This window comes from Falco naumanni, chromosome 11 (assembly GCF_017639655.2).
Source record: "Falco naumanni isolate bFalNau1 chromosome 11, bFalNau1.pat, whole genome shotgun sequence".
NCBI lineage: Eukaryota > Metazoa > Chordata > Aves > Falconiformes > Falconidae > Falco > Falco naumanni.
The window spans coordinates 29,258,461-29,270,361 of NC_054064.1; the positions used below are offsets into that span (position 1 = coordinate 29,258,461).

Below are 11,901 nucleotides of genomic sequence, written 5' to 3' on the forward strand. Positions count from 1 at the left end.
TAAGAACTAGGCATTTATTGTCAGTCAGGCATACTCACAAACAAACACCCCACACGCACGCTCAGGCACAGGACAGACTAACCCAGTGTTCAGCACCATCCTCAAAACAACTGCCTCCAAGAAGCAACCAAACCAAGTAGCAGTCACTCAGGAGAACTAAAGAACATCGGGTCTCAGGATTTTTAAAGAATATTGAGAAACACTCTGCTTCTCATGGCAAAAAAAGACTGTTATATCCTCTGCGCCAAAGTGCACAGAAAAAAAGTTTTTAAACTTACAGCTAAATAAACAAATTAGAAAACATCGGCGGGGGGATGTGCGGAATTAAAAACACGATACACGTTTTTGGTCGGTTGGTAAGTATTTTTTTTTGGTGGTGTTAGCATTCAGTTCATGCATTTTTAAACTCACCCTTCACGCTTTGATGTTTCTGCTGCTGAAAATAATCTTTAGAGCCTCTAGCACATCGCAGCTCCTGTGCCCTTGGCAGAATTGGGATCCTCTCGAATATGCTTGGTCTTTTGGGGACGAAATCTAGCAGAGGTGCTGACATTTCAGGGGCGCTCTGCTGAGTCTCCGTATGGTCACTGCCGTTGCTGACACTTATTTTAAAGGACATCTGAGGATTCAAGAGAGCTTTACCAGTGCTGGGACGAGTCACCCGCGGCAGTTCCTTCAGAGACGCTCCCTGGCATTTATCGGTCCCCTCGAAGCGGGCCGGCCCGGCGCTGGCTTTCTGACCCCCTGAGAGCTCACAGTGCATGTCCGCCGGCTGCCAGGGCCCTCGCCGCTCTCCTGCACCGAGCGGCACAGGGTGTCAGCGCCGGCGGCCGCCGCAGCCCGGCCGCCTCCAGCCCGCTCACCTCCAGCCCCGCCGCCTCCAGCCCGCTCACCTCCAGCCCCGCCGCCTCCAGCCCGCTCACCTCCAGCCCGCTCACCTCCAGCCCCGCCGCCTCCAGCCCGCTCACCTCCAGCCCCGCTCACCTCAGCCTCGCCGCCTCCAGCCCGCTCACCTCAGCCCCGCTCACCTCAGCCCCGCGCGCGCCGCCAACGGCCGTTAACCGCCGCCCGCGGGACGCGTAGCGCGCCTACAGCCTCACTCGCGCTCTCACGCGCACCCGGCCGGAGCGGGAAGAAGCGGGGCGGGGGGGGGGGGGCCGTGGAGGGCGTTAGAACCGAGTGGCCGCTCGCCCGTGAGGGACAGGGAGGCTGGCGCCGCGCGTCCGCTTCCCTCCCTCTCTAGGCAACACCGCCGGGCTTTTCCCAACCGCTCCCGGGAAGGCGAACCGGGCTGGGAGGGGCGGGGGGCCCGGCCCACGGCCGGGGCTGCGCCGAGGCCGGTGCCTTTCAGCTGAGGCATCCAAGCAGCGGCCGCCCAGGCAACCGCGGACGCGGCGGCAGCGCACACAGCCCCGTGCAGGGCGTGTTTGCCAACGCCGGGCGCTCACGCCGGGGCTCACGGCGGCCCCTGGGTCACCGGTCGCGGCGACGCGTGTGAACGGGCAGCGCCCCGGCGGCTGTGACAGCCGCGCCCCCGCGCTCCTACCTGGGAGGGGACGCCCGGGGGGACGTGCCGGCCGCCGGCTCCCGCCGCCCCCGCGCCTCGTCCTGCCGCCGCGCCGGGCTCATGGGCTCAGCCCCGCTCCCCCACCGCAGGGCCGGCTGCCAGAGTGAAGGCGGCCCGGGCCATTACCCCGGCGCGGCGGCGGGGCCAGCCCTTCGCTCGGGCCAGTCGGGGCGGGCAGGGGGAGGGCTGTGCCGCCGGGGCCGCCCCTCGGGGCTTTGACAGCGGCGCGGCGGGGGCTGCCCGGCGGCCCGGCCTTCACGGCCTCGCCCAGCTGGAGAAGGGGAGCGGGCTGGGCACCCCATACCTTCGCCGTGCCCGCCCGCAGGCCCGGACCCTTCCCCCGCTCTGCCCGCAGGCCCCGCGGGTCTCAGTGCCAGTCCCCAGGGAACCTGCACCCGGCTGCCCCCGGGCCAGGCAGGCACCACGGGGCGCCACAAGGCCCCCGCGAACACCCAGCCACCCACCAGCACCCTATAAACAACTCCTGTGCAAAAGCCACAGCAACTGCAGCGGGAGAGAGCAAAAGCCTGGCCAAGGGCCTACGAGGCAGGAGATGTGGCAGAGGGGGGTACAACCTGGCCAAGGCAGCTCCTGGATGACGCAGGTTGGGGTGCATTCAGTGCTGTTCTCAATACGGTGGGCCATGCATCACTCCCTTCCTGTCCCACAGGTGCCTGGAGCTGGCCCGCTCCGGCAGGGACAATGAGGCTAGCTCAGAGCATGCAGCACAGAGCAGTGACATTTGCGCTGGCTCCTCCTGGGCCAGCTCAGGTCTGGAAGCAATCTAGCTGGGTTTATTAGCTTGGGCCTAGTTCCAAGCAAATGCAGGCTGAGCTATGATGTGCAGCTTTGCACCAGCAAGGTTTACCAGCCCACTCTCTGCTGGCTCAGGGGTGTCTGCACCCTGCTGCCCTACATGCTGCCATCAGCACAGGTACAGCACAGCAGCTCTGTAACACACCAGGACAGCTCAAAGATAGGAGTGACTGAGAGTCACCCCTGATTTCCACAGGTGTAAATCAGATCTGTCTGATTTACAATCTGATTTACACAGGTCTAAATGAGACAGACCTCCAGCTGGAAATCATGCCTGTTCACATCAAACCTACAGCAGAGGCTTGGGAGATTTAGCACAAGCAGAAGGAGGGACAGCTACTGAACTAGCATCTTGCTACGCCCCTCCTGAGGAGTGTCCCACAGCTAGATGACAGATATCTTTATCTTCTGGCAATGCACATGCTGCACAGAGTGCCTTGCTCACAGTTCTGTCCAACCCCTTAATAACATATGCCACCCTGTGGAGTAAAGGAACGGTCAAGACAGGAGGACATGACTTTTTCTTGGCAAATGCTATGAATGCTGTGGAGGCAAGTTTCCACAAAAGACACGAGACCTTGAGATGGAACAAGCAGTTCTGGGAGCAGCAGTCCTAATGAAGTCTCATTTGCAGTGCCTCTCCTTCTTCCTGCCCAGAATGAATGCCCTGAGGTCTACCAAAGGAGGAGCTTGCCAGCCTTTCACCTCAACAAGGGCAGTAATAGGGTCTTTCTATTCTCTAAGGCCACATCTTAAATTGTCAGAAGGTAATGGCTCTCTGACAAATGCAGTTGAAAACCTGTAAGTGTCCTCAGAATATGTTAGTGGGAGCAAAATGCTACAAGGGAGAGATTCCCACCTTACCTCTATTGGAAACAAAACTAAGTATCAGCTAGCTGGCACAAACACTTAATTTTAAGGGTGATATCCTGGGGATTTATTAAAAACAAAGTAAAAATTTCCAGCATACATTATCACTCTGCATGGCTGTTCTCTACAGCCACACAACACGTCTCAGTGCTCTGCCTACAAACCTACATCCATTCCCCAGTCCCATCCATCTATGGGGCCCTCAGGACCAAGCCACTCTTTTTCTTTGATTTGGAAATGCTAAAGGCACCTGGCAATGCTACCAGAAACAGCAGTTTTCTAAGACACAAATACACTGTGGTAACAGTCTAAACCCCAGTGACGTGAAGAGGCTGTAAAATTTACTGAAGGAAATATTATTCCAGAACACAGTGTAACCAGGGTGATCCCACTGCTTCCTGTACAGGAAAAAAGTAGTGTTTAGGTGGATCCTGGACACGGGCTCATCTTGTGCAAATTATTACAACTATATTGATACGCACTGCCCAAATATCTAAACTAGAGGGGGTTTCCTAGAAAACACATAGTTTTGCATATATGGTGCAACTTCCTAGAGAGATTTTCTTTCCATGGTTAGGGATCTTGCCACAGCAAGCAGGAAAAAGGACAGCTTCAGCACCTCGGATGCTCTGACCTCGTTACCCCAGATCATTCTGCATTCCCTATCTCAGGCCAGGCGCATCCAGCTCGGATACGCTGATTAATTCTATTTCTTCTGATCACCATTATCCGGCATATTCTGCAAAACACCGGCAGGTGCCGCCACTCGCTCAGCAATAGCCCAGGGCTGGGCTGCTCCGCGGGCAGGTGGGGGCACAGAGCCTGCCCCGAGCTCTGGGCACCCTCTGAGCTGCCCCAAAAAAAAAAACCAAAACCAACCACCACCACAAAAACACACACAAAAAAACACCCCACACAAAACCAACCAACCAACCCCCCCCAAATAAAAGAAAAAAAGAAAAAAACACACACACACACAAAAACCCACCACAACAACAACAAAAACCACAAAACCAGGAAGGCTTCAGACTGCAGCACATCACAGCTCCAAGCTTCAATAGTGTGTAGGATTAAGGCCCTTCACAGCAAGGTAGATTTGTCCATGGCAGATTATCTCAAAGAGATGTAGACTGCATAGCTCAAGCTGCTTTCCTACATTCCTTCAATAGGAAATGAGGCCCCACGGGCTCAAACTTTCTCTTAGACCACCATTTCCTCAGTTTTGAGTGAGGCATTTGGCAGCTGCCCTGTCTTTGCTGGGACTATCCGGCTGGGAGTGCCCATCCCTGGGTGTGAGCAAGAGAAGCAGGCAGTGGATGGACATCCTCCTCCAGATCTAAACTGTGCCTGATAGACACACCACACCTAGAGCTGTTCCAAAGCAATTACTTGGCTCCTCCAGCAAGCCCACAGACATGGGAAGAACAAGTACCCCTTGAATCATTGCACTGATGAAAGAGTTAAGCAGTTCCCCTTCTCTCCCTGCTGAATCAGAAGACACTTGGTATGTTTTGGTTCTGGAACAAAGGCCAAGCAAGTGCAATCGTGGCTGCTAAGACTGTTTTATGCCCTGGGTCACCATGACTTCGCTGTATGCACAAGCTGTACAACAAATACTGATTCACCCAGTGTTGTCACTACATCCATGAGCTAGACAGACGTCTCCCCTCCTTGTGTCCTTGTGAATACCAGTCACTGGCCTCTCTCCCCATGACAGCAATACTCTCCCTTTAGCAGAATGGGGAAGAGATTTCTCCATATTAGCCTTTTTGTTCAACATTTCTGGTTGCCAAGGGCTGTGGTCAGGGGTCATAACATGACCCACAGCTAGCCCAGTTGCCTCTTCGCTCTGTTAAGTCACCATCACCAAAGCAGACTTTCCAGTTGAGGCAGACAGGCCATCTTCAGTCCCTGAAGATAACCCCTGGGAGTTGCTTCATTTCAAGTCAGATATGAAAGGTGAGGTTGCAATCTGGGATACAAAAAACATCCAGAAGAATGCAACTGCTTGCCTGAATATCCTCTTGCTGGGTCAAGTGAGTAGGACACAATCAATAGGTAACCAGAGACTTACCCATCCACCCATTGAACTCTTAGTTGGTGACCAAAGAAAGAGAAAACAATAGTCTAAGACTAGCTCAGGCTGGGGTGAAATCAAACCTCACAGCAACTAAGAAAAAGCCAGGACACAGACAGTCACTGGCACAACTGGGCTACTTTTGCCAACTGGTGTCTTGTAGCCTGACGGCACTGAAACATCTACAAGTTCTCTGCCCTCGTGGTTCTGGGTATTGGTGATGGTAGAACAAGGCTGTGACACCCAACCTCCTGGATGTGTCAGCCACAGAAGGCAGGCAGTCCTGCACCAGCACAGTTAGCATAACTGTGCTGTGAGCACACACAGGGTTGTATCATACCAGGCCCAACTCAAACCTTTCACAGAGCAGTGAGGAGAAAAACAAAGTTGAAACAAGTTAGATACTTCAGTTTTTCCCTGCTGATACCAGCCAAGATCAGGTCATCACCATGACAGTGATTTTCTCAGGGTCTACAGGTGCTTTTGCAGACATGCAGCCTCTTTGTTCCAGCCAGCATGAGCCCCTGTGGTCACAGCTGCACAAGCAGAGAAGCAGCTGTCCTGCTTTGAGATGATGCTGCCTGGGCAATGAATACACATGAGGACAATGAGAGATCATCTGTAAAAGGAGAGGGAAGCAGGAGAGGGGAAAAAGACATTATGTGAAGGGGACCCCAGCTCACCAAATCCAGTCTTGAAAATGTGCTCTTTACCTTTGTCAGGAATGGACGGTTGTAACTGCCCTCAGCATTATAGCTGGTCACAAACCGGATCTTTGAGAAACTCATAGAAGCTGAAAACTCCAGTTCCCCAAGCAGTTCTTCCGTGAGAGGAGAGGAATGAAGCAGAACGGATACAGGTAAGGTGAGCTGCACAGAGCAAACAAGCAGAGTTGAAGTATTAATCTCTAGTTCACCCACTGAAATCCCTGCTTCTACTCCAGCAGGCAACAAAATTAAATTTCAAAAGGACACAATTGGAATTGTGAGGCCTTTGTCTAACTGCTGCAGTATAGACAGAGGTGGGAGGTGTTACCATAAGCATTCTGTTAATACAGGGCAAAACAAGCTCTCCAGTGGGAGAAATAACCAACTTTGTTATAAATAACCTGGTCGCAAACAAGCTGTCGATTCACACACAGCAGTTTATTTACAAAGGTATGCCAAGTCCAGACTTGTTTTTGTTTTAATTTACTGCACCACAGATAGTAAAAAAGAAACAACCAAACAAAAACTGAGCCAAAGGGATTGTCTCCATAAGTATGCCCGCTTCTTAGAGATTGCCTATATCCCTTTAAGGCAGCACAAAGTCCCTCTTTATAGTGGTTTTAAAATGACCTCCTAAATTAAGACAGCAGGGTCAAACTGACCACACATTATCTAGCAATGCCCTCAACTATTGCCTCATAACTTACAGATTTGTTTATAGCTCTTGTAGTTAGAAAAAAGAAACTCCTCACTGTGACTTATCTTTTAAAAACAAGCGTCTTTTCAATAGCTAGCACATTTTGGAAAAATTATACAGTAATCTTGAATCCACCTTCGTCTTTCTTGCAAAGACTACAAGAAATGACGAGCATCTCCAAAAGCCACTGTAACACTACAGATGTGTCCCTCCCTCCTGCCTCTCCAGTTAATGGGCAGATCTTTCTAGACAACTTTCAGGAAAACAACATCTAAAGAAGGGTTTGACCAGCCTCCATTCAGGATATGGTTGTTTACACCTGCAGTTAGCTTCTTCAAAAGTTCATCTGTACTATTTCTCAGCATCAGTCCATAAACAGATTCATCTCTCACACCATGCATGCACAACAGAGGTAGTAAAATAAACTTAACTTGTAAATAAATAAACAAAAAACCCAGGACAGCACAACTTAAAAATGTTCAGCTTGTAAAATCCAGTCCTCAGCACTGGGACATGCCAGGCCTAGAACTGCTGGTACAACCTTGATTCACGTCTACTATAAATGAGTTACAGTACTAACATTATAACATGTTCCCACAGTTATTTTGCCTGGGGATCCATATATCCACTGCACTGAAGATAGTGACTGCTGAATGTGCAGCTAGATGCTCTTCTGTTCTCTCTTTATTGGTGTCTGGACCACATATTGAATTCTATTTACTGCACATCAACGAAACCCTGTGCAAAATACAGAACTGTTGGTTTACTCCAGGGCATTTCTTTGGTGTCCATCACTGCAGAGGCCTACCAATTTGCAAACAAATACTGTGTTACCCTCATTGGAGGTGAGGGAGGGTGGAGTTAGACTAAGCCCCATTTTACAATGGAGACCCACAAGCCAAAAGCTTCAGTTTGAGCACTAAACTTGTGACAAAGACTGACTGCTTCCCTCACTCCAGGTAATTTAGCACTTCTCTTCATTGTATGTGGTAGAACACATTTCCACTCCCATCAGTTAAACTCAACTCTTGGTCTCCCAAACAGATCATGCAGAAACCAGGAGACTTGCAAAGAGTGGCCACCCGTGAAGAGCTGCACAGGATCTCCGTGATAGAGGCAAGGACAAACCCATTTCTCCCTGGCAGGGTTCAACTTGCACTATGAGACTGGGCTTTCTCTCCCTACAGCACTCGTTGTGGTTGCTGATGAAGCCTTCCCCAGACCTGACTGCCAGGGTCTGCAAATGCAGCAGCTCCCTCCTGTATCTAACGGTGAGCTGCAGCTCTGTGCTCAAACTTTGTACCACCACTGACAACAAGATCCACAGCCCAGCGCTTCCCCAAACCTGCTTTGAGCAGTGATCTCTGCTGGTAAACGGACAGGGAACCCAGTGGTTTACAGAGCTGGTACCCCATCTACCTGGTCCTCAAAGCTTGCCCTGGAAGCAGGCACCCTGCCGGCCTCTTGATCCAAAACATCCAACATTACTAAGCCCACAGCTGGAGCTTGCTGAGCAAGAGTGGCGAATGATGCTTACACACAACCTGTAACAATCTTTGACTCACAGGCAGCTATATAGTCCCACTCCCCATTCCTTAAAAATTCACTCCAGGGCTCTTCACCATGCCTTTCCAGACAAGACGCAGTTAAATACAACAGCTTGCCCCATCACTGTGTTTTAATAGTCGGAATTAAAAGTTATTTAAGAAGCAAAGGGCAAAGCCTATATTTTCTGTGTGTTTGGGGCAGGGGAGGGAGGCAAACTCACTATACGCTCAGCACTTGGTTCCCTTGATGAGTACACGTTTTAGGCCACAGTTTTCTCTGAAATTCTTCCTACATCAGGAGCTGAATCTTTAGAGGGATTAAAAAAAAAAAACCACAGAAAAAAGAGAGAGAATTCCTATGCCATCATCACCTATTAGAGGAATCAGCTAGCATATCCAGCAGGCCACCCAGGAAACTGCTCCCCCTCGAATTTGTGTTTTGATCTCATGGCAGGCTCCAGAGACACCATGTTCATTTTTCTACTGACTAACTAGCTCTTCTGTAGTCCCAAGATTTTAACAAGGGCAGAAAGGTGAGGTCTTCTCTAATTTATTTCTTTGTCTTCTGAAAACAGAGTATGGTGTAGGTTTTGCTCTCAGGCTGTTCTCTTGGACACAAGGGAGCTGCACGGTTTGTTTGTACTACAGGTTTGTCCAAAGCAGATATGCCAGATGCAATTCTCTACCATGAGTCTGCAGCAAGGGAAAGCAACAGTTCTGATGTGAGAACGTCCGGTTAAAACACAAGAGCTTGGCAAACAACATTCCAGGTACGTCCACAGCACCCAGATGCATTTGATCCACATAGCAAATAACATTAACACAGTACTGGTGATGGAAAATACCAAGACCATAGGGGAAAATGGGAGTATGGGTTGTGGGAGAGGGTCCTGGGCTTGCAGCATCTGTGATGATTCCACCCAGACCTTCGCCTTTTTATTGCATCTTTGTAGAAAGGTGGTGTTAGGAGTGGTAGGAGCAAGGCTGCCATCAGCGTGCCAAGCCCTGCAGCTATGAAATGCCTGCCTGAACATGCAAGCACTGCAAGCTGCCACCACTTATCCCCTGGGGAATGCGCATAGCAAGAAGAGCCTCCGCAGCCGAGGGTGCTCCTAGGGCCACCTCACATGGACTCACATATACCCAACCCCCCATCCCCCCAGGCAGAGCATCAGATCTCACACACAGCCAGTTCCAGCAGCTGGGGGGGGGGAGGTCTGGTGAGCCCATAGCCCACTGATTACACAACTTGCCTGTGACCGAACAGGTACCAGCAAATTCATCAGCAAGAGATTGATACTTCCATAGTTGCAGCTGGATGCATCTGCAGGGGTGCGTGCCTTGTCCTCAGAGCCGTACGTGTATCTCAGTAGGTGGGAAGATGGCTGCTGGAGGCCCGAAGACACCAAGTGCAATACACACAATACAGCCTCTGTTCAAAGTAAGCAGCAACAGAATCGAAACCACTTCATTTCAAGGGTGTATTCAAGCCCTGAGCTGTAATTGGCATCAAGACAATTCTCCAAAGTGGCAAAGTGCTCCTGCCCAGCTCCCTCGGGTACAGCAGTGTGCAGTAATTCCAAGGACCGGGGCCACTGCATTTGTCCACGCACAGCCCAAATTTTAAAAGTTACATCTCAGTATTAAGCAGGACAGGGTATTTTTTCTGTATTTACATATTTAAGAGTTAAAGCTTCTATTTCATTACTCCATTGCAACAGGAAAACAGACCTGAACCATCAACTGCACACCTTTCTGCAGCTGCAGTGGAAATCATTTCAGATAGTCTTGACTACAGCTGACCTGTTGGGAGAGGCAGGTAGTTCACAAGGTTACCAGCACACTGTCAGCTTCACTTGTACATGTGATAGGCAATCCAGCAAGAAGATGCAGCTCAGCTTTGAGATGATTAAACAGATAAGAAATATTAATCAGGCTTGAGGGCTCCAATTTAACTGCAGTTACATAAAAACCAACTGTAAAAAGGCTTTATTTTTCCCTCGCCCAGAATGCAGAAATGAACTTGACTCTTCCCATACCTCACTGAAGCTTCACAGACTGATTATTTTTATGTTAAGACAGAAGTACATAAAGAGGACTTGAAACACCAGCAGTTTGCCAGAGGAATATAATTATTCCCAAAGCCAAAACTAGAATAAGATGGTATCCCTGTTTGAGTTGTGCACCAAGTTACCACATCTTCAGAGGGCACCCAACATACACTTCATATTCTCGTATACTTACATTCACCAGCACAAGATACACTTAAAGATGCACTTTTAAGTAAATGCTTAAAGTCTACAGCTCTTTAAGAATTGGAGCTTTTAAAGAAACCACAAAGCAATCAGCTTTGAAAGCTCTTCCGTCATACACAGAGAATGCCATGAATCACACGCACATTAGCAGATGTCATGTGCAAATCTCTACTGCAACACAAGGAGGACAGACCTCAAGCACTTTGGCATCAAAAAGAAGTCTACATTTTAAGCCTGCTGCTGACAGCCATAACACTGTTAATTACAACTTACAGCTTATAGTTGTGGCAGCGTTGCAGAAAATACCAGAGCAATAAGAAAAAAATAACTGCACCTGTTTAAATGCATGAAAAATTTATTGGAAACTTTTGGCTGAATTACTTGGGTCAACAGTTACACCTGAGGTATTAGCTAAAGCACCATTTTAACTCCAGGTGGATATTGCAACACCAGAAAATCAGCAAATTAAATTATTTAATAAGGCAGGCAAGCAAGAGACTTTGACATAATAGTCAAACCTGTGGTAGAAGTTAAGCCTGGGGAAGCTTTAAAAGTCTTTGTGCTTAACCTTTAAACAGAATGAAAGGCTGTCCATCACCTTACACTGTTTGCTGTGAGCCATCTCAATGCAAAAGGAACAATATAGTTCAAATTTTCACTATAAAATCTAACACATGCAGTGTCTGCATTACAAGAAAATTACATGGCTCTGGTACTGAGGAAAGCAAGATACAGGCCTCTGCAGATTTGGGGTTTTCTCTTTTACCCAAACCTCACAGGTCCCCTAGAGAATTATTACTACACAACCACTCACTGTCAGCTGATCATTTCATCACACCAACATAACTGGCACTCTGGCCATCTTCAGATCTTAGGTACTCTATCAAAAACAACGCAAAACCATAGGACTAACAACACTGAAGAGAATGGAAAGAAAATTATCTCAATTTTCTTTCCCCTTATCACAGTAAATTAATTTGCAAGACTACTTAGCATACTGTTCTTTCAAGGATATTACAGTAACATACTGCAGCTACATCTAAGCTCTTCATACTCCAATACATGTTTTCTAGTGTAGATACCACAATAACTGGAGTCGTTTAAAAACAGAGTAGTTAATTTTCAAACAATTTAGACAGGTTTACTTCCAGATAAAAAGCTTTAAAAAAAATGCTTTAAAAAGTGTCATTTTTCACCAGAAGCTACAAATAATGTATATTATTTTAAATATGCTGCAAATATCCTTCCTATCCCCCTCAACAGAAAACTGTCGCCCTAAACTTTTAATTAACGTCATTACTTGGGAGTTTTACTAAATGCAGTAATGTTTCCTATATGTTTCAGCACAGATTAGAACTTAGTTCC

The 11,901-nt window shown here is 48.8% G+C and overlaps 1 protein-coding gene across 2 annotated transcripts in view; it reads right to left on the reverse strand.

Moving 5' to 3' along the window:
• The window catches only part of GLIS1 (GLIS family zinc finger 1), a 207,783-nt gene extending 206,938 nt beyond the window's left edge, over positions 1–845 (reverse strand). For both annotated transcript variants that reach the window (XM_040611321.1, XM_040611320.1), the window contains exon 1: positions 412–845. In XM_040611321.1, the coding sequence (XP_040467255.1) occupies positions 412–763 (352 nt within the window). In that variant the 5' untranslated portion in view covers positions 764–845. The remainder of the gene's footprint in view (positions 1–411) is intronic.
• Positions 846–11,901: the final 11,056 nt, after the last annotated feature.